Source organism: Callorhinus ursinus, unplaced genomic scaffold (genome assembly GCF_003265705.2).
Source record: "Callorhinus ursinus isolate GAN/ISIS: 27379988/994484 unplaced genomic scaffold, GSC_fseal_2.0 scaffold6, whole genome shotgun sequence".
Lineage (NCBI taxonomy): Eukaryota > Metazoa > Chordata > Mammalia > Carnivora > Otariidae > Callorhinus > Callorhinus ursinus.
In genome coordinates, this window is record NW_027397068.1 from 7,903,193 (window position 1) to 7,924,005 (window position 20,813).

At 36.4% G+C, this 20,813-nt stretch overlaps 1 protein-coding gene across 5 annotated transcripts in view; it reads right to left on the reverse strand.

The window, feature by feature from the left end:
• SNX14 (sorting nexin 14) overlaps positions 1-20,813 on the reverse strand; it is an 86,288-nt gene that overhangs the window by 32,417 nt on the left and 33,058 nt on the right. For 4 of the 5 annotated variants that reach the window (XM_025862160.2, XM_025862186.2, XM_025862175.2 and 1 more), the window contains exons 8-15: positions 18,775-18,931; positions 17,470-17,545; positions 16,264-16,308; positions 16,093-16,173; positions 15,879-15,993; positions 3,226-3,381; positions 2,517-2,641; positions 1,963-2,021 (exon numbers count right to left, since the gene is read on the reverse strand). In XM_025862160.2, coding sequence (XP_025717945.1) covers positions 1,963-2,021; positions 2,517-2,641; positions 3,226-3,381; positions 15,879-15,993; positions 16,093-16,173; positions 16,264-16,308; positions 17,470-17,545; positions 18,775-18,931 — 814 coding nt within the window. The remainder of the gene's footprint in view (positions 1-1,962; positions 2,022-2,516; positions 2,642-3,225; positions 3,382-15,878; positions 15,994-16,092; positions 16,174-16,263; positions 16,309-17,469; positions 17,546-18,774; positions 18,932-20,813) is intronic. The other variant, XM_025862167.2, reaches the window with a different exon arrangement.

Sequence of the window (20,813 nt, forward strand, 5' to 3'; positions counted from 1 at the left end):
AAAGCCCAGATATTAAACAAGTTTCATTTTAGAAAACAAAACAAAATTTAAAAGCTTTAACAGTTACACAACTGGATAGCATTTATCTTTGCAAAGGGAAAGAATATGTATAACATAATAAAGGAAAGAGAAAGTACCATGGCTGTGGGGGGGGTGGGAATTGGGGGTATGAATTCTAGATCATTAAAAAAAAGTTCTTAAACTACTATGTCAGGAAATAACTGTATTTTTTGTCCTCATTTAGGCACACCATTTGTTTGATATGGTGGAAAGTATGCAGAGACTAAGCCACTAAAAACTTGGCACAGAAAACAAACTCAGTGTTTTCCAACATGAAATTCAAGTCTGTATTAAATATAATTATGTATGCTTCACACATTTTGAAATATATGTTTTAAGCTAAGAAACAAAGTGAACAAAGGAATGTCCCTAAATATATTTTTTAAGTTATCCTTCGAGTATGGAAGAAACAGAACAGGTTAATATTAATATGCATTAAAATTTTTACTTTTAAAATACAATTAAACAGAATATAGACATAAAATATATGAATAAATATTTTACATATTTTAAGTCACTTAGCAAATTAGCAATGCTACTCTAAATTTTCAATGAAAGAACGTTAAGTAAGTCTTTTACTTATTTTATATAGGTAAATGAATAAGTATCACAGAAGCAGAGTCCTGACAAGACTGATAGTTAATATTAAAGTCAGGTCAATATAAAGAAAAACATACTTTTAAAGACCACAATCAGTACCCACAATGTAAAGAGTCCATATTTTCTTCCTGTTTATCTTATATTTTAAAGAGAGCAAAATTAGTATAGTATGTTGGAAGACAACCAGGTGTTCTCAAAGTGGCAAAGAAAGCTTTCCAGCTCTGAAGTTATGACCCCGATTTAGTTCCTCGGCAGGCTTATAAGATCAAAGAACCACTTCCCCCTAAATGGTCCTATACAGGAGACTGATTAAGCTTAATATTCTACTATGGCACTCCAAACATCCTGTCTATAAGCAGAAATAAATTCCACCTGCTTCTCAAATGATGCTGGAAAATTTGATAAAAGTCTTAAAAAAGTATTCAAATAAAAGAAGAGGTATTTGGATTGGATAAAGTATGCTCTTTTAAATAACAAGGACAGAATTTTTGTTTGACTGTAATATATAAATTCAACAATCAAAAAATTCAAATCTGTTTCTACATCCCTTGGTTATGTCAAAAAATACAATATATCCTCCTCATGGCTAAGGTTTTCACATTTTTCCTTGTTCTATCTAAAAACACTCCAGTTTCTGACCTACTTCTGTCTTTGTACCACATCTCCAACTTATTTATATATTAGATTCTTGCTCAAACAAACTGGAAAGTGTTGAGAGCAATGTGAGTATCTATTCTGTGGACTGATAGATTTGACATCTGTGTCAATTTTGTACATACAACAATGTAAGGGCAAATCAAGACATTACTTATCCAGTTTATAAATGGATAAAGCTCTCTTTTCTGTTATTTCTCTGAGTTACATAACTATGCACATATATTTCCAGAAAGCGAAAAGGGAAAGGGAGAAAAATCTCTCCACATTTGTAACCAGCAAGTACTCTAATAAAAAGTATTCTCCAGGGGGGAAAAAATCTGTCTAAAATTGAGTTATTTGTAGATTTCATTTATGCATGTAGTCCATAGGATCCAATAAAGCAGGTGATCAAGCACTAATATGTATTAATTATGATATTAGGAAGGCAACGGTGTGTATCTTGTTAAGTTTTTCTAAAAGAATTTCAGGCATTTTCAGGTTACTATATATAGTACAACTCTATAACAACTTAATAAAATGTCTACTTATGTAGCAATGGCACCACATAATCAAAAATGAACTGACTAATAAAGACAATACTATCACAAGAATAATTAGCATCAGCAAGTACAAACACAAACCATACAGATGACTTACCATACCTACCTGTTCAATTTTGAATTGCGTGTTGGTGATTCTGCACCTCTTAGAAGTTGCCTGAAATACTTTAAAAAAATTGTGATTAAACTATTTTATATTAAAACATGCTATTTTACCATACTACTTTCCACTTTAAAGAAAACAAAATTCAAATCAAGTGAAAACAACCATAGGCAAATAGAGTAAGGATTATAATACTGCAAATGGAGATATTCAGGTGATTTGATTTCCACATGTCTGTAAATAATGTATGTAAAAGAAGAATGGAGTTTCTGCATCACCACTGTATTATAAAGCCACTCAGGCATATGGCAAATCAGGTAGACCAATTTGGTCACAATCTACCTAATCAGATATATACAAATATGGTTTTGGTATGAGAATTTTTACAGTAAATTTCTAATCTCCGTTAATTTCTGTAGTGAAAGAGTATTCCCTTTTTAAATTAATCATGTTTTATTTCTATTTATTTTGTTATTTGAATCACTCATCTATTGATATCAAAGCCACTATGAAATTTTGAAGAAAAATCCTTAAATAAGATTAATATTTTGACTTACCTCATCACTGTGGCAGAACATAGGAGTAAACACATTCTCCAAAAGAGACAGTACATGTTCATATGCTTCAAAAAGACATCTCATAGTCTGAAGTTTAACAACATCTATATATGGGCCTTCAGCAACTATTAAAAAAAATTACATTGTAGAAACTGTTTATGAACACCACACCATACATTATATATTAGTTTAAAATAACAGTGAGAGAGCATACAAACAGTCCTAAAACATTGTTTTGCAGAAAAGCCACTTGTTTTTTTTTTTAAAGATTTTATTTATTTGAGAGAGAGAATGAGATAGAGAGAGAGCACGAGAGGGGAGAGGGTCAGAGGGAGAAGCAGACTCCCCGCTGAGAAGGGAGCCTGATGCGGGACTCAATCCCGGGACTCCAGGATCATGACCTGAGCCGAAGGCAGTGGCTTAACCAACTGAGCCACCCAGGCGCCCGCAGAAAAGCCACTTGTAAGGTATAAAAATCAAACTAGGATGAGGAATCAGAACCACCAACCTCCAATTCTGGAAAGTATTAGTTATGTGAATTGTGAGTCAATTTCTTCATCAAAGCTTTCATCTCGTTAGTTAAACAGGAAAATGGCTACCTGTGCACCTCACACAGCTGTTGTAATAATAAACACTGACTATAGGAGAAAATTCTGAAAATGTTAAAATTTGTAAAAGGGCTATATTCTCATCAAAATCTTTGACTTACTTTTTTGAATCTCTTCTACAATAAAGGGATCAAATCGAATTTTGTCTATACTTTCATCCAAACAATATGTTTTATAAATCTTCTGCAATTCTTCATGAAGAGAAAGCATTTCATCATTTGATAACTCTGGTCGTAAAATTCTATCATTGAATTCCTCTAGCAAATTAGGAAAAAGTAAGAAAAAATGAATTATTTCAATATAAAATAATATAATATATAACATACTCTTCCCAGTCTTATTGTAATCAATATTAAAAGCAACAATATATTCATCATTTTAAGCTTTCTAAAAAAATTTAATTGGAAATAAAATTATTACCCAGATGAATGAAAAATTCAGTTAACCAAATATTTTATATGATAATATAAAATATGTAAATACTTGCACAGCAATACAAATTTCTAAAATTTAGAATAGGATATTTAAAGAACGTATTCGATTAATTGTTTATACCAAGGGTCTTTAATATTTTGAAATCCAATTCACTAAATAACAGTGAAACCTAAGGTTTTTTAAGTTCCAGTCAATGTTTTTATTTATTTTTTTTAAAGATTTTATTTATTTATTTGACAGAGACAGAGACAGCAAGAGCAGGAACACAAGCAGGGGGAGTTGGAGAGGGAGAAACAGGCTTCCCGCCAAGCAGGGAGCCCGATGTGGGGCTCAATCCCAGCACCCTGGGATCATGACCTGAGCCGAAGGCAGACGCTTAACAAATGAGCCACCCAGGCGCCCCACAGTCAATGTTTTTAAACAATATTTCCTTCTATCATGGAGACTATAGACTACTAATGGAGCTGGGTGTGTAAACAAATTAATCTGTTTTTCTAAAATCACAGATGACAGCAGTAGAACAGACAAAATATTAACTGCCTTTCCTTATTACAAGAGGTATTAGCATGGAGTTCACCCCCTAATTTTTAATTATCCAACTGAAACATAAAGAGGAAAGGAAATAGTTTTTAAAAAAGGAACAGAACATATATGATCTTGGGATAATAGCCAATTCATATAATTGGAGCCTTGAAGGAAAAGGAGAAAAAAAAAAACAAGGCAAAGTATCTAAAGAGATAACAGACACGAATTTTCTTTCTTTCCTTCTTTCTTTTTTATATTTTTAGAGAGGGAGAGAGAGTGTGAGTGGTGGGGTTTGGGGGAGGATAGGGGGAGGGAAGAGAGAGAATCCCAAACAGGCTCCATGCTCAGAGTGGAGCCCAACACAGGGCTCAATCTCACAACCAAGAGATCTTAACCTGAGCCAAAACCAAGAGTCAGACGCTTAACCAACCGAGCCACCCAAGTGCCCCAACAGCCAAGAGTTTTCAAAAGTGATGAAAGACATCAACCTACATATTCAAGAATCTCAGTAAAATCCAAGCAGAACATATAAAAAGAAAACTACACTGTATAGTCAAATTTCTGAGAATCAAAAATTAAGAGAAAACCGTAAAACTAGCCAGGGAGAAAGGGGATATTACAAAAAGAGGTACATACATAAGAATGGCAAGTAATTTCTCCTTAGGAGTAATAGTTATTGGGGCACCTGGGTGGCCCAGTCGGTTAAGTGTCCAAATCTTGATTTCAGCTCAGGTCATTATTTCAGGGTGTTAAAAGAAAAACCTGTCAACCTAAAATTCCATATTTGGTAAAAATAGCCTTCAAAATGAAGACAAAATAAACATCTTTTCAAAAAGACAAAAACTGATAGTCCAAGATGGCAGAGGAGTAGGAGACCTAAGTTTCATCTCCTCCCAGGAATTCAGCTAGGTCGCTATCAAATCATTCTGAACACCTGCGAACTCAACCTGAAATGTAAGAAAAGAATAACTGCAACTCTACATAAAGGTGACCACTTTCTGCAAGAATGACAAGACAGAAAAACTCACCTCAAGAAAGAGAACAAGAGGCAGTACTAACTGCCAGGGATCTAATGAGTATGGATATAAGTAAGATGTTGGAACTAGAGTTCAGGATAATGATTAAAAAGATAATAGCTGGGCTTGAAAAAAGCATAGAGGACACAACAGAATCCCTTTCTGGAGAAATAAAAGAACTAAAATCTAATCAGGTAGAAATCAAAAAGGCTATTTATGAGATACAATAAAAAATGGAGGCTCTAACTGCTAGGATAAAAGAGGAGGCAGAGAGAGTTAGTGATATAAAAGACCAAATGATGGAGAATAAAGAAGCTGAGAAAAAGAGAGAAACAACTACTACATCATGAGCAGAGAACTCGAGAGATAAGTGATGCCATAAAGCGAAACAATATTAGAATAATTGTGACCCGAGGAAGAGGAAAGAGAGAGAGGGGGGCAGAAGGTATTTGGAGCAAATTATAGCAGAGAACTTCCCTGATCTGGGAAAGGAAGCAGGCATTCAAGTCCAGGAGACACAGAAAAACCTCCTCAAAATCAATAAAAATAGGTCAACACTTCAACATAAAATAGTGAAGCTTGCAAATCTCAGAGACAAAGAGAAAATCCTGAAAGCAGCTCAGGGGGAAAAGAGGTCTGTAACCTATAGGTGTAGAAACATTAGACTGGCAACAGACCTATCCACAGAGACCAACATACCAGAGAGGACTGGTATGACATATTCAGGTTGCTAAGTGAGAAAAATATGCAGCCAAGAATACTTTATCCAGCAAGGATGTCATCCAAACTAAAAGAAGAGATAAAAAGCTTCCAGGACAAATAGAAACTAAAAAAACTTGTGATCACTAAACCAGCCCTATAAGAAATATTAAAGGGGATCCTTTAAGTGAAGAGAGAGCCCAAAAGTAACATAGACCAGAAAGGAACAGAGACAATATAGAGAAAGTGACTTTACAGGTAATACAATGGCACTAAATTCGTATCTTTCAATAGTTACTCTGAATGTATATGGGCTCAATGCTCCAAAGACACAGGGTATCAGGCTGGATAAAAAAGCAAGACCCATCAAAATGCCATCTGCAAGAGACTCATTTTAGACCCACAGATGCCTCCAGATTGAAGGTGAAGGGGTGGAAAACCATTTATCATGGTAATGGACATCAAAAGAAAGCTAGGGTAGCAATCCTTATATCAGACAAACTTGATTTTAAACCAAAGACTGTAATAAAAGATGATGAAGGACACTATTAACACAATTAAAGGGTCTATCCAACAAGAATATCTAACAATTGTAAATATTTATACCCCTAACATGGGGCATAAATTATATAAAACCATTAATAACAAAATTAGCACATTCATAATAATATAGTAAGTAGGGGACTTTAACATCCCCCTCACTGCAATGGACAGATCATCTAAGCAGATCAACAAGGAAACAAGGGCTTTAAAGGACACACTGGACCAAATGGAGTTCATAGATACATTCAGAACATTCTATCATAAAGCAACAGAATACACATTCTTCCCTAGTGCGCATGGAACATTCTCCCAAATAGATCACATACTGGGTCACAAATCAAGTCTCAACTGGTACCAAAAGACTGGGATCATTCCCTGCATATTTTCAGACCACAATGCTTTGAAACTTGAACTCAGTCACAAGAGGAAATTTGGAAAGAACTCAAATACATGGAGACTAAAGAGCATCCTACTAAAGAATGAATGGGTCGGGGCAACTGGGTGGCTCAGACAGTTAAGTGTCTGCCTTTGCCTGGGGTCGTGATCCTGGGATCAAGCCCCACATCGGGTTCCCTGCTGAACAGGGAGCCTGCTTCTCCTTCTCCCTGTGCCTGCCGCTCCCCCTCCTTGTACTCTATCTGTCAAAATAAATAAAATCTTAAAAAAAAAAAAAATGAACGGGTCAACCAGAAAATTAAAGAAGAATTTAAAAAATTCATGGAGGGACACCTGTGTGGCTCAGTCAGATAAGCGTCTGCTTTCAGCTCAGGTCATGATACCAGAGTCCTGGGATTGAGCCCCGGGTTGGGCTTCCCTGCTCAGTAGGGAGCCTGTTTTCCCGTCTCCCTCTGCCCCTCCCCCTGCTTGTGCACACGCATGCTCTCTCTCCCAAATAAATAAATATTTTTTAAAAACTCACTGAAACAAATGAAAATGACAAACAACTGGTCAAAACTTTTGGGATTTAGCAAAGGCAGTCCTAAGAGGGAAGTATATAGCAATACAAGCCTTTCTCAAGAAACAAGAAAGGTCTCAAATACACAACCTAACCTTACACCTAAAGGAGCTGGAGAAAGAACAGCAAATAAAGCCTAAACCCAGCAGAAGAGAATTAATAAAGATTAGAGCAGAAATCAATGAAATAGAAACCAAAAGAACAGTAGAACAGATCAACAAACCAGGAGCTGGTTCATTGAAAGAATTAATAAGACTGACAAATCCATGGCCAAACTTACCAAAAAGAAAACAGAAATGACCCAAATAAATAAATTCATGAATGAAAGAGGAGAGATCACAACCAACACCAAAGAAATAAACAATTATATGAACATATTATGAACAACGATATGCCAACAAATTAGGCAATCAGGAAGAAATAGATGCATTCCTAGAGACATAGAAACTAAGAAAACTGAAACAGGAAGAAATAGAAAACATGAACAGACTCATAACCAGCAAGGAAATTGAAGCAATAATCAAAAAATCTCTCAAAAAAAAAAAAAAATCTCTCAACAAACAAGAGTCCAGGACCGGATGGTTTTCCAGGAGAAATCTACCAAAAATTTAAAGAAGAATTAATACCTATTCTTCTGAAGCTGTTTCAAAAAATAGAAATGGAAGGAAAACTTCCAAACTCTATGAGGCCAGCATTACCTTAATCCCAAAACCAGACAAAGATCCCACAGAAAAGGAGAATTACAGACCAATATCCTGATCAATATGGATGCAATAATTCCTACCAAGATAATAGCCAATAGAATCCAACAGTACAATAAAAGGATTATTCACCATAACTAAGTGGGATTTATTCCTGGGCTGCAAGGTTGGTTCAACATCCGCAAGTCAATCAACGTGATACGCTACTTTAATAAAAGAAAGAACAAGAACCATATGATCTTCTCAACAGATGCAGAAAAAGCATCCGACAAAGTACAGCGTCCTTTCTTGATTACAACTCTTCACAGTGTAGGGATAGAGGGAACATACCTCAATATCATAAAAACGATCTACCAAAAGCCCACAGCGAGTATCATTCTCAAGGGGGAAAAACTGAGAGCTTTTCCCCTAAGGTCAGGAACACAGCAGGGATGTCCACTCTCACAACTGCTATTCAACATAGTACTAGAGGTCCTAGCCTCAGCAATCAGACAACAAAAAGAAAAGGAATCCAAATCAGCAAAGAAGTCAAACTCTCACTCTTAGCAGATGACATGATACTCTATGTGGAAAACCCAAAAGACTCCACCCCAAAATTGCTAGAACTCATACAGGAATTCAGTAAAGTGGCAGGATATAAAATCCAATGCACAGAGGGGTGCCTGGGTGGCTCAAGTCATTAAACGTCATGATCCCAGGGTCCTGGGATCGAGCCCCACATCAGGCTCCCTGCTCTGCAGGAAACCTGTTCTCCCTCTCCCACTCCCCCTGTTTCTGAACCACAAGTGTTCCCTCTCTTGCTGTGTCTCTCTCTGTCAAAAAATAAAATCTTAAAAAAAAAATCAATGCACAGAAATCAGCTGCATTTCCATACACAAACAATGAAACAGAAAAAAGAGAAATTAAAGAGTAGATCCCACCTACAATTGCACCCAAAACCATAAGATACCTAGGAATAAACATAACCAAAGAGGTAAAGGATCTATACTCTAAAAACAACAGAACATTTATGAAAGAAATTGAGGAAGACACAAAATGGAAAAACGTTCCATGCTCATGGATTGGAAGAATACTGTGAAAATGTCTATGCTACCTAGAACAATCTATACATTTATGCAATCCCTATCAAAATGCCATCAACTTTTTTCAAAGAAATGGAACAAATAATCCTAAGATTTGTATGGAACCAGAAAAGACCCCAAATAGCCAAAGGAATATTGAAAAAGAAAACCAAAGCTGGTAGCATCACAATCCCGGACTTCAAGCTCTATTACAAAGCTGCAATCATCAAGACACTATGGTACTGGCATAAAAACAGATACATAGATCAATGGAACAGAACAGAGAACCCAGAAATGGACCCTAAACTCTATGGTCAACTAATCTTTGACAAAGCAGGAAAGAATGTCCAATGGAAAAAAGTCTCAACAAATGGTGTTGGGAAAATTGGACAGCCACATGGAAGAACGAAACTGGACCATTTCCTTACACCACACACAAAAATAGACTCAAAATGAACGATGAAAGCCCTAAATGTGAGACGTGAATTCATCAAAATTCTAGAAGAGAACACAGGCAGCAACCTCTGTGAGCTCAGCTGCAGCAACTTCTTGCTAGACACGTCTCCAAAGGCAAGGGATATAAAGGCAGAAATGAACTACTGGGACTTTATCAAGATAAAAAGCTTCTGCACAGCAAAGGAAATAGGTGACAAAACCAAAAGACAACTGACACAATGAGAGTAGATATTTGCAAATGTCTTAACAGATAAAGGGCTAGTATCTTAAATCTATAAAGAACATATCAAACTCAATACCCAAAGAACAAATAATCCAATCAAGAAATGGGCATGAAAGACATTTTTCCAATGAAGACATACAAATGCTGCCAACAGACAACATGAAAAAGTGCTCAACATCACTTGGCAAACCACAATGAGATACCACCTCACATCAGTCAGAATGGCGAAAATTAAAAGTCAGGAAATGACAGATGATGGGGAGGATGCCGAGAAGGGGGAACCCTCTTACACTGTCGGTGGGAATGCAAGCTGGTGCAGCCACTTTGGAAAACAGTATGGAGGTCCCTCAGAAAGTTAAATGGAACTACCCTATGACCCAGCAATTGCAGTACTAGGGATTTACCCCAAATATACAAATGTAGTGATCTGAAGGGGCACCTGCACCCCAATGATTATAGCAGCAATGTCCACAATAGCCAAACTATGGAAAGAGCCCAGATGTCCATTGACAGATGAATGGATAAAGAAGATGTGCTACATATATATATAATGGAATACTACTCAGCCATCAAAAAAATGAAATCTTGCCATTTGCAACGACGTGGATGGAACTAGAATGTATTATGCTAAGCAAAATATGTCAATCAGAGAAAGACAATTATCATATGATCTCACTCACATGTGGAATTTAAGAAACAAAACAGAGGATCATAGGCGAAGAGAGGGAAAAATGAAACAAGACGAAATCAGAGAGGGCGACAAACCGTAAGAGACTTTTTTTTTTTTTTTTTTAGATTTTATTTGTTTGACAGAGAGAGACACAGCAAGAGAGGGAACACAAGCAGGGGGAGTGGGAGAGGGAGAAGCAGGCTTCCCGCCGAGCAGGAAGCCTGATGCGGGGCTCGATCCCAGGACCCTGGGATCATGACCTGAGCTGAAGGCAGACGCTTAATGACTGAGCCACCCAGGCGCCCCCATAAGAGACTCTTAACTATAGGAAACAAACTGAGGGTTGCTGGAGGGGAGGTGGGTAGGGAGATGGGGTACTGAGTGAAAGACATTAAGGAGGGCATGTGATGTAATGAGCACTGGGTATTATGTAAGAATGATGAATCACTGACCTCTACCTCTGAAACCAATAATACATTATACGTTAATTAATTAAATTTAACAAAAAAAGACGAAAACTAAGAGAATTTACCTCCATCAGATTGGTACAATAATAAATGTAAAAAAAATATTTCTTTCAGCACAAGGGAAATGATAACAGAAAGCTGGTTCTTCAGAATGAAATAAAAAGTCCCAGGAAGGTAAATATACCAATAACTTAAGGGCCAGGAAAGGGGGTGTGTGGAGGGTTTGAAGAAGAAATACTAAAGTATTGTAGAGTTTATATCCTACACAGAATTAAAATATGTAACAGCACATCAGGCAGAAGGGGGTAATTGGAAGTACACTGAATTTCTTACAGTGTTCCTGAAGCAGTTAAATATTTTTAAATGAAGACCATGATAAAAACTGACAGTGTAATCTCAGAGCAACCACTAAAACAAGAAAAGTAAACAGAAGAGACATAAATAAAAAGTCAACAGAAGAGACAAAATGGAATACTAAAGAATCCTCAAGTAACCAAAGAAAGGCAGGAAAGGAGTAAAAGAATAAAAAATATATGGAACAAATACCAAGATCAAAGACCTAACAATAAACATACAAAAATTACATGAAGTGTAAAGGTACACTACCTGCCCCAACTAGAAAGCAAAGATTACCAAACTAGATTTTTTATTAAAAAGATTCAACTCTAGGTGCGTCTGGGTGGCTCAGATGGTTAAGCATCTGCCTTCAGCTCAGGTCATGATCTTAGGGTCTTGGGATTGCGCCCTGCATCAGGCTCCCTGCTCAGCAGTAAGCCTACTTCTCCCTCTCCCTCTACTGCTCCCCCTGCTTGTACTCTCTCACTCTCTCTGTTGAATAAATAAATAAAATATTTTAAAAAAAGACAGTGTAACTATATTAATCTCAAACCAAGCAGACTTAAAGACAGAGAATTACCAGAGATAAAGAGCATTTTAAAATGATAAAAGGACAAATTCATCATGAACACATGACAATCCTAAATGTGTCTGCACCTAATAAAGTTCAAAATACATGGAAAAAATACAAAAGATAAAAACAGCAAACCCTTTAAGAAACCAGAAAGAATACAGAATATTTTTAGACAATCCATCAACTTAACCTAACTGACATTTATAGAACACAACACAACACAACAAAACAGAAGTTCTTCTCACATGCACAGGGAACATTCATTAAGACACACCATATGTATGAGCCATAAATATGGTTCAATAAATTTCAAAAGACTGAAATCACACAGAGTATGTTGTCTGATCAGAACAGTATTTTTTAAAAGATTTACTTATTTGTTTGAGAGAGAGAGAGAGAAAGAGAGCACACGCATGCTTAAGTCAGGGGACGGGGGAGGCAGAGGGCAAGGGAGAGAGAATCCTTAGGCAGACTCCCCGCTGAGCGCAGAGCCCCATGCAGGGCTCAATCCCTGGGCCCTGAGATCATGACCAGAGCCAAAATTAAGAGTCAGATGCTTAACCGACTGAGCCACCCAGGTGCACTGATGAAAACAGTATTAGATTAGAAAACCATCACAGTAAGAGATCTTAAAAATCCCCAAATGTTGGTAAATTTAAGTCAAAAAATAAACCAGAGGGAAATTTAAAGATATTTAAAGCTTAACTACAATAAAAACATATTTGGGGCACCTGGCTGGCTTAGTCAGTAGAGCATACAACTCTTGATCTCAGGGTCATGAGTTGAAGTCCCACGATGGGTGTAGAGTTTACTTAAAACAAAAAAACAAAACACCACAGGGGTGCCTGGGTGGCTCAGTCAGTTATGTATCTGACTCTTGATTTCAACTCAGGTCTTGATCTCAGGGTCATGAGATCAAGCCCCACATCAGGCTCCCTGCTCAGCGGGGAACCTGCTTCTTCCTCTCCCTCTGCCCGCCACCCCTCCTGCTTGTGCTCTCTCTCTCTCTCTGTGTCAAATAAATAGGTAGAATCTTAAAAAAACAAAACAAAAACAAAAACAAAAACCCGGAAAGTTTAGAACTTAGCTATAGCAATTCATACAGAAAAATTTATAGTTTTAAAAAAGCCTCTATCCAAAAAGAAGTCAGGAATAAAATTAAGAAACCAGAAAAGGAAGTACAAACTAAACTCAAGGTAAGGAGAAGTAATAAAAATAAAAGTGGAAAATTAGCATATCAAAAACATTAATAGATTTGATAAAACCCCTAGCAATACAGATTAGAAAAAAGAAAATACAAATTACCAATCAAGAGAGGACATCACTACAGCTCCACAATAAGGGACCAATGGAAATAACTTGGTGACAATAACATAGGTTACTGAGATGCATTAAAAGCATTCAAAAAAGTTTAATATCAATTAATGATAAAAAAAAACTCCCAGCAAACCAGGAAGAGAATGATACTTTCTCAATCTGATCAAGGATATCTACCAAAAAAAAACAAAAACAAAAACAAAAAAAACAAACCAGACTAGTACCATACTTAATGGTACAACACTAAGTAATATCCCCCTAAGAACAGGAACGAAGCAAGGATGTCAACTTTTACTGCTTCAATTCAACATAATAGTAAAGGTCCTAGCTGTTGCAATAGGCAATAAAAAGAAATAAAAGGCATAAACACTATAAAGGAAAAAGTAAAACTGTATTTGCAAATGACATAATTATATACGTAGAAAGTCTTAAGGAAATGTACAAAAAAGCTACCAGAACTAATAAGTGAATGTAGCAATGGCACAGGATACAAAGTCAATATGCAAAAAATCAATTCTATTTCTGTTTATTAGCCACAATTTAAAAATTATTTTAAATACCACATGCTAATACCTCCGAAAACATAAAGACTTACAGTGGAAACTATGAAATGCTATAGAAATGAATGGAAAAATATTCCATTTTCAAACACCAGAAACCAAAATACTGTTGAGATGGCATTACTCCCTGAGTTGATCTATACTATAGATTTAATGCAATTCTAGTCAAAAAACTCCAAAGTAGGCTAGGCTTTGTGCATGTGTGTGTGCGTGTGTGTGTTATGTGTATCCATGAGCATGTATGTGCATGTGTGTGTGGAAATAGGCAATCTGATTCCAAAATATATACATATACAAGCAAAGGACCTAGAATAGCCAAAACAATCTGAAAAAACAAAGAAATAGGAGGCCTTATGCCACCTGATTTCAAGACATACTATATAGTCATAATAATCAAGACTACGGTATTAGGCAAAAAATCAGACATGAATCAGTGGAAATAAAGAGAATCCAGAACACATATATATGGTCAAATCATTTAACAAAGATGCCAAAGCAACTCAAGATGGGGGGAAAAAATGTCTCCTCAAAAAATGGGTATCAGAAAAACCAGATATCCATATCCAATGGAGGGGAAAAAAATGAACCTCCACCCCTAACTAATACCAATACAAAATATTTCAAGATCACAAACCTACATGTAAAATATAAAACTTTAATGCATCCAGAGAAAAACAATCAAATATCACCTTGACTTAGGGTAACAAAGACTCCCTACTCTGAAAGAGACTAACCATAAAATAGAAATACTGAGTATCATCAAAATTTCAAAATTCTACTCATCAAAAGATACTATTCAGAAAATGAAAAGACAAGCCAGTTTGGAAGAAAACATTCTTAACACTTATTTCTGACAAAAGACTTGCATCTAAAATATATAAAGAACTCCTATAATTTAATGAAAAAAGAAAAACAATTCAGTAAAAAATGGGCAGATTAAACACTTCCATGTACAAAGATATTTGAATGGCCAATAAGCATATTATAAAATGTTCAACACCGATCATTAGAGAAATGCTAATTAAAAGCACAATAACATACCACCACACACCCACTAAAATGGCTAAAATTAAAAAGATAAATAAACAACACCAAATTTTGGTAAAGGTGTGGAGCAACCAAAATTCTCACACATTTGCTGGGGAGAGTAAAATAGTACAACCACTTTGGAAAACAATTTAGCAGTTTCTCATGAAACAAAATATGCACCTACCCTGTGACCCAGTAATTCTACTTCCAGTTATTAAACATATGCCCAACAGGGCGCCTGGGTGGCTCAGTTGGTTAAGCGACTGCCTTCGGCTCAGGTCATGATCCTGGAGTCCCGGGATCGAGTCCCACATCGGGCTCCCTGCTCAGCAGGCAGTCTGCTTCTCCCTCTGACCCTCTTCCCTCTCGTGCTATCTCTCATTCTCTCTCTCTCTCAAATAAATAAATAAAATCTTTAAAAAAAAGTTAAAAAAAAACCCGTATGCCCAACAGAAAAAGCCTTATACAAGAATGTGCATAGCAATTTTATTTATAATAGCCCAAAAGTGAAAGCAGTCCAGATATATCCATCCACAAGGAGAATGAATTAAAGAAAAAAAACAAAAAACAGTACACTCATACAAAAGAATACTACTTAACAAAAAAAAGAGCAAACTTCCTCTACACAGTACAAGCCAATCTTAAAAAGCATTATCCTGAATCAATGAAGCCAGGAACAAAAGAGTACATACCATATATTCCGTTTATATAAGAAAACTGTACAGGCAAAACTAATCTGTGGTGAGAGAAACGAGACCTGTGATTGCTTTGGCAGGAGTGGGAGTGTTTGGGAAGGGCCCTAACTTTCTGGGGTGATGGAAATGTTCTATAGCTTGATAAAAGTGTAAGTTACACAGATGTCTAGATTTGTCAAACCTGATCAAACTGTGCATTTAAGTTCTGTGAATTTCACTGTGTAAATTACATCTCATTTTTTTTAAGTTATATTTAAAAAAGAAGTTGGTTGAAGTCAATTATAAATTATGTTCCAATCTGGAAAGAAGTGCATACTTAAGAGACAACTCAAAGGTGATATTAAAGTATCTAATAAAATGAAATTTAGTACAATGACATATGACAACTACAAAATCAGATCTGATCTAAACATTCAAATGTATTTAGAACACAAAATAAATAAATTAAAAAGTGTAAAAATGACTTTGGTAAAGTGCACAAGTAAGCCTCACCCACAGTCAGACATATTTGCAATACATGCACCGCTCCTTCTTGTTTCAGAAAGTTCATAAAACGAAATAAGAGATCTTGCTGCTCTCTGATTTGCTTCAATTCTAACTTCAGCACCTTAACACAATACGGGAGAAGAGTAAGTTAAGGCCATATAAACACATGATAAAATTGTTTATATCAAAAATAATATACATTATTGCTAAAAATACTTACAGACGGCTTTTTATTTCTAGGTTCTGCAAATTTCTGCAAGAATGGAACCAAGGGGGAAGGCAGTTCAGTTGCTTTTTCAGGCTTTAAGAAAGAGAATTTATTAATTCAATAAAAGTGCCATGTGCTTTGACAGATATGAATCAAAATTCATACTTAATACTCAATACTCACTGGACTGTCATCTATGAAGATGATAAGCAAATGATTCACAGTATCCTAATGGAAAATAATACACATGGGTCAAAATAATCCCATTACTATATCCTTTTTTTTTTTTAAGATTTTATTTATTTATTTGACAGAGAGAGACACAGAGAGAGAGGGAACACAAGCAGGCAGAGTAGGAGAGGAAGCAGGCCTCCCATGGACTAGGGAGCCCGATGCGGGGCTCGATCCCAGGACCCTGGGATCACGACCTGAGATGAAGGCAGATCCTTAACGACTGAGCCACCCAGGCGCCCCCCATTACTAATATTCTGCCTAAAATTCTCAAAGCATTTTTCATATTGTGAAAGTTTCTAGAAAAATGAAGAAGCAAATGGAACAGTGGCAAAGCATTTGCACATATGTAACATAGAGGGACTTTAAAAAATCTGCAATGCAGGGGGTGCCTGGGTACCTCAGTCAGTTGAGCATCTGACTCTTGGTTTTGGCTCAGGTCATGATCTCAGGGTTGTGGTATTGAGCCCCATGTTGGGCTCCACACTCAGCAGGGAGTCTGCCTGGGATTCTCTCTCCCTCTCCCTCCGCCCCTGCCCCAGCTCATGCTCACACATTCTCTCTCTCAAATAAATAAATACTTTTTTAAAAAATGTGATGCAGGGTCTCACTTTTTGGAAAGTGGGCAAAGAAAAGTTATTCTGACTTCAGCATTTAAAGTGTTTATAAATTATTCCTGTTGCTTCAAAATCTTATTGGTTCAAAAGTAAAAGTAATTCAAGTGTGTATCAATGGATGCATAAATAGCAAAATGTGGTATATACCTACAATGGAATATTATACAGCCTTGATAAGGAACAAAATTCTAATATATGCTACAATGTGGATGAATCTTGGGGACATTATGCTAAGGGAAATAAGGCAGTCACAAAAAGACAATGCATGGACCCACTTATAGGAGGTACCAGAGTAGTCAAATTCATAGAGATAGAAGTATGTTGGTGGTTGCCAAGGGACTGGGGGAAAGAAGAATGGAGAATTATTAATGGGTATAGAATTTTAGTTTTGTAAGATGAAAGAGTTCTAGAGATGCGTAGTAGTGATGGTTGCTCAACAATGAATGTACTTAATACCACTGAACTGTACACATAAAAACATTTAAGATGATAAACTTTATATGTATTTTACCACAAATTAAAACCACTTTTTAAGCCTTACTGGATCAGCTAGGAAATCCAAAGAAGGAAGGAATACCGAACCGGAAAGGATCTCTCTTAAAAGTAAGGTCAGGGATCTGGAAAAACAAACAATATTGCACATATTTAGTGATTTACATCAGTTCTTACCTGGAGATCTTGTTAAAATGCAGACTATGATTCAGTAGGTATGCCCCAAGATTCCGCATTTCTAAAAAGCTCCCAAGTAATGCTCATGCTAGTGGTTCACAGACCATACCTGGATTCCTGAACTGGCTAAAAGAAAGCATTGCTTAAGAGGAAAAAGCATTTCCTTAACAGGAGGGATTTGGGTGAACATTAGAAAACACTCCCCACCTCAGAAAATTTAAAATATTTAATATATTTTAAAATTAATGTTTAAAACTAGTAATACAATTTGTAATTATAATAAATTAACATTATACATTAATCTGTTTAAAATATTTTCATTAAAATATTTTAAATTTTTAAAATTTTTAATAAAAACTTTATGTTATGGGGTGACTGGGTGGCTCACTATGTTAATTAAGCATCTGCCTTTGGCTCATGTAGTGATCCCAAGTTACTGGGATCGAGCCCTAAGTCGGGCTTCCTGCTCAGCAGGGAGCCTGCTCCCTTAGATTATTAGAATAATCTAAACAAATTCCTGCCAGAACAAGGAACAATGGTCTAGATGAATTCTAATTATTCTTGCCAGGTATAACCTTAAAACACAACTTTGGTTTGGTCTGTTTAGTTTTTTGTTTTGTTTTATTTTTAAGATTTTATTTCACTGACAGAGAGAGACACAGCAACAGAGGGAACACAAGCAGGGAGAGCGGGAGAGGGAGAAGCAGGCTTCCCACTGAGCAAGGAGCCCAACGCGGCGCTCGATCCCACAGCCCTGGGATAACAACGCGAGCTGAAGGTAGATGCCCAGAGACTGAGCCACCCAGGCGCTCCAGGTCTATTTAGTTTATTCAAAGTGTTTCTGCCAATGAGTCACAATGTTTATGTCTTTAAAATGGAACACCAAGAAATTAACAAAGTATAACGATCTCAAATAAAAAAGCTGATTTTATTCATATTTATCTTGATTTCCCAAGATCACCTCCCCCCCAGCAAAAAAATTCTAAGCAACACAACATATGTTGTTGTGTGTATCACCTAAAATGGCATTTTAATACCTGACAAATTATATTTCTTAAATGAAAATCATCATAGGTTAATCTCAAGTTTTAGTGTACTCCTATTATGATCAAGAATAACAATATACATATGTCATGGTATGCAAATACTGCTATGACATTTTCTGGACTATTTATACCTGCAGTCTGTTGCTTTAGGAGGCAAAATATAAGGAAAAAGTAGTTCAGTAAGTTTCCTTAAATAGTGTAATTCATCTCTTCGACTCCTCAAAGCCACATGAAGCTCTGGACCATATTCTTCTAAAGCAGCTTGCTGTAAAAACTCTGTATTTTCTACTATAAATAGAGATAAAAAAATAAATATTGAAAGAAGTTAAGTAACATTAAATAACTTCAGTCATTTCCACTAACAAACAGAAAACCATTTATACAGTCATTCCTTTCCTAGCCCTCCCTTCTTTCCAACATGTATTCTACTGGGAAATTTTTCAAAAAGGATATAAAAGAACAATTTTCCTCCTTCCCATAAGTTTTTTAATTTTGCAAAAAATTGATAAAAAGACCTTTTCCCATGGCAAACAAGAATTTTAACTCATATCACTACTTTACAAATGATATTAAACAAAAGCAAATATTTATTTTAAAAAGAGGAGAAAACTACAGAAAACTTCTAGCACATCCCAAGGCATTGTTATCAAATGTTATACCTTGTTCATCCTCTGCAAATACACACACACACACACACACACACACACACACACACACAAAAACGCTGTTAAAACTCTTTGTTGTCTGCCAGCAAATTAGACAATCTGGAAGAAATGGATGCATTCTTAGAGATGCATAAACTACCAAAACTGAACCAGGAAGAAATGGAAAACCTGAACAGACCCATAACTACTAAGGAAACTGAAGTGGTAATCAAAAATCTCCCAACAAACAAGAGCCCAGGGCCAGATGGCTTCCCAGGGGAATTCTACCAAACATTTAAAGAAGAATTAATACCTACTCTTCTGAAACTGTTCGAAAAAATAGAAATGGAAGGAAAACTTCCAAACTCATTTTATGAGGTCAGAATTACCTTGATCCCAAAACCAAAGAGCCCATCAAAAAGGAGAATTACAGACCAATATCCCTGATGAACACAGATGCAAAAATTCTCACCAAAATACTAGCCAAGAGGATCCAACAGTACATTAAAAGGATTATTCACCACGACCAAGTGGGATTTATTCCTGGGCTGCAAGGTTGGTTCAACATCCGCAAATCAATCAATGTGATACAATACATTAATAAAAGAAAGAACAAGAACCATATGATACTCTCAATGATGCAGAAAAAGCATCTGAGGGGCGCCTGGGTGGCTCAGTTGTTAAGCGTCTGCATTCGGCCCAGGTCACGATCCCAGGTTCCTGGGGTCAAGCCCCACATTGGGCTCCCTGCTCAGCGGGAAGCCTGCTTCTCCCTCTCCCACTCCCCATGCTTGTGTTCCCCTCTCGCTGTGTTTCTGTCAAATAAATAAGTAAAATTATAAAAAAAAAGAAAACTCCTCACAGTGTAGGGATAGAGGGTACATATCTCAGTATCATAAACGCCATCCATGAAAAACCCACAGTGAGTATCATTCTCAACGGGGAAAAACTGACAGCTTTCCCCCTACGGTCAGGAACACGGCAGGGATATCCACTATCACCACTGCTATTCAACATAGTATTAGAAGTCCTAGCCTCAGCAATCAGACAACAAAAAGAAATAAAAGGCATCGGAATTGGCAAAGAAGAAGTCAAACTCTCATTCTTTGCAGATGATATGATTCTTTACATGGAAAAACCTAAAAACTCCACCCCAAACTGCTAGAACTCATACAGGAATTCAGTAAAGTGGCAGGATATAAAATCAATGCACAGAAATCAGTGGCATTCCTATACACCAACAACAAGACAGAAGAGAGAGAAATTAAGGAGTCAATCCCATTTACAATTGCACCCAAAACCGTAAGATACCTAGGAATAAATCTAACAAAAGAGGCAAAGAATCTGTACTCAGAAAACTATAGAATACTCATGAAAGAAATTGAGGAAGACACAAAGAAATGAAAAAATGTTCCATGCTCATGGATTGGAAGAACAAATATTGTGAAAATGTCTATGAGACCTAGAGCAATCCACACATTTGATGCAATCCCTATCAAAATGCCATCAACTTTTTTCAAAGAAAT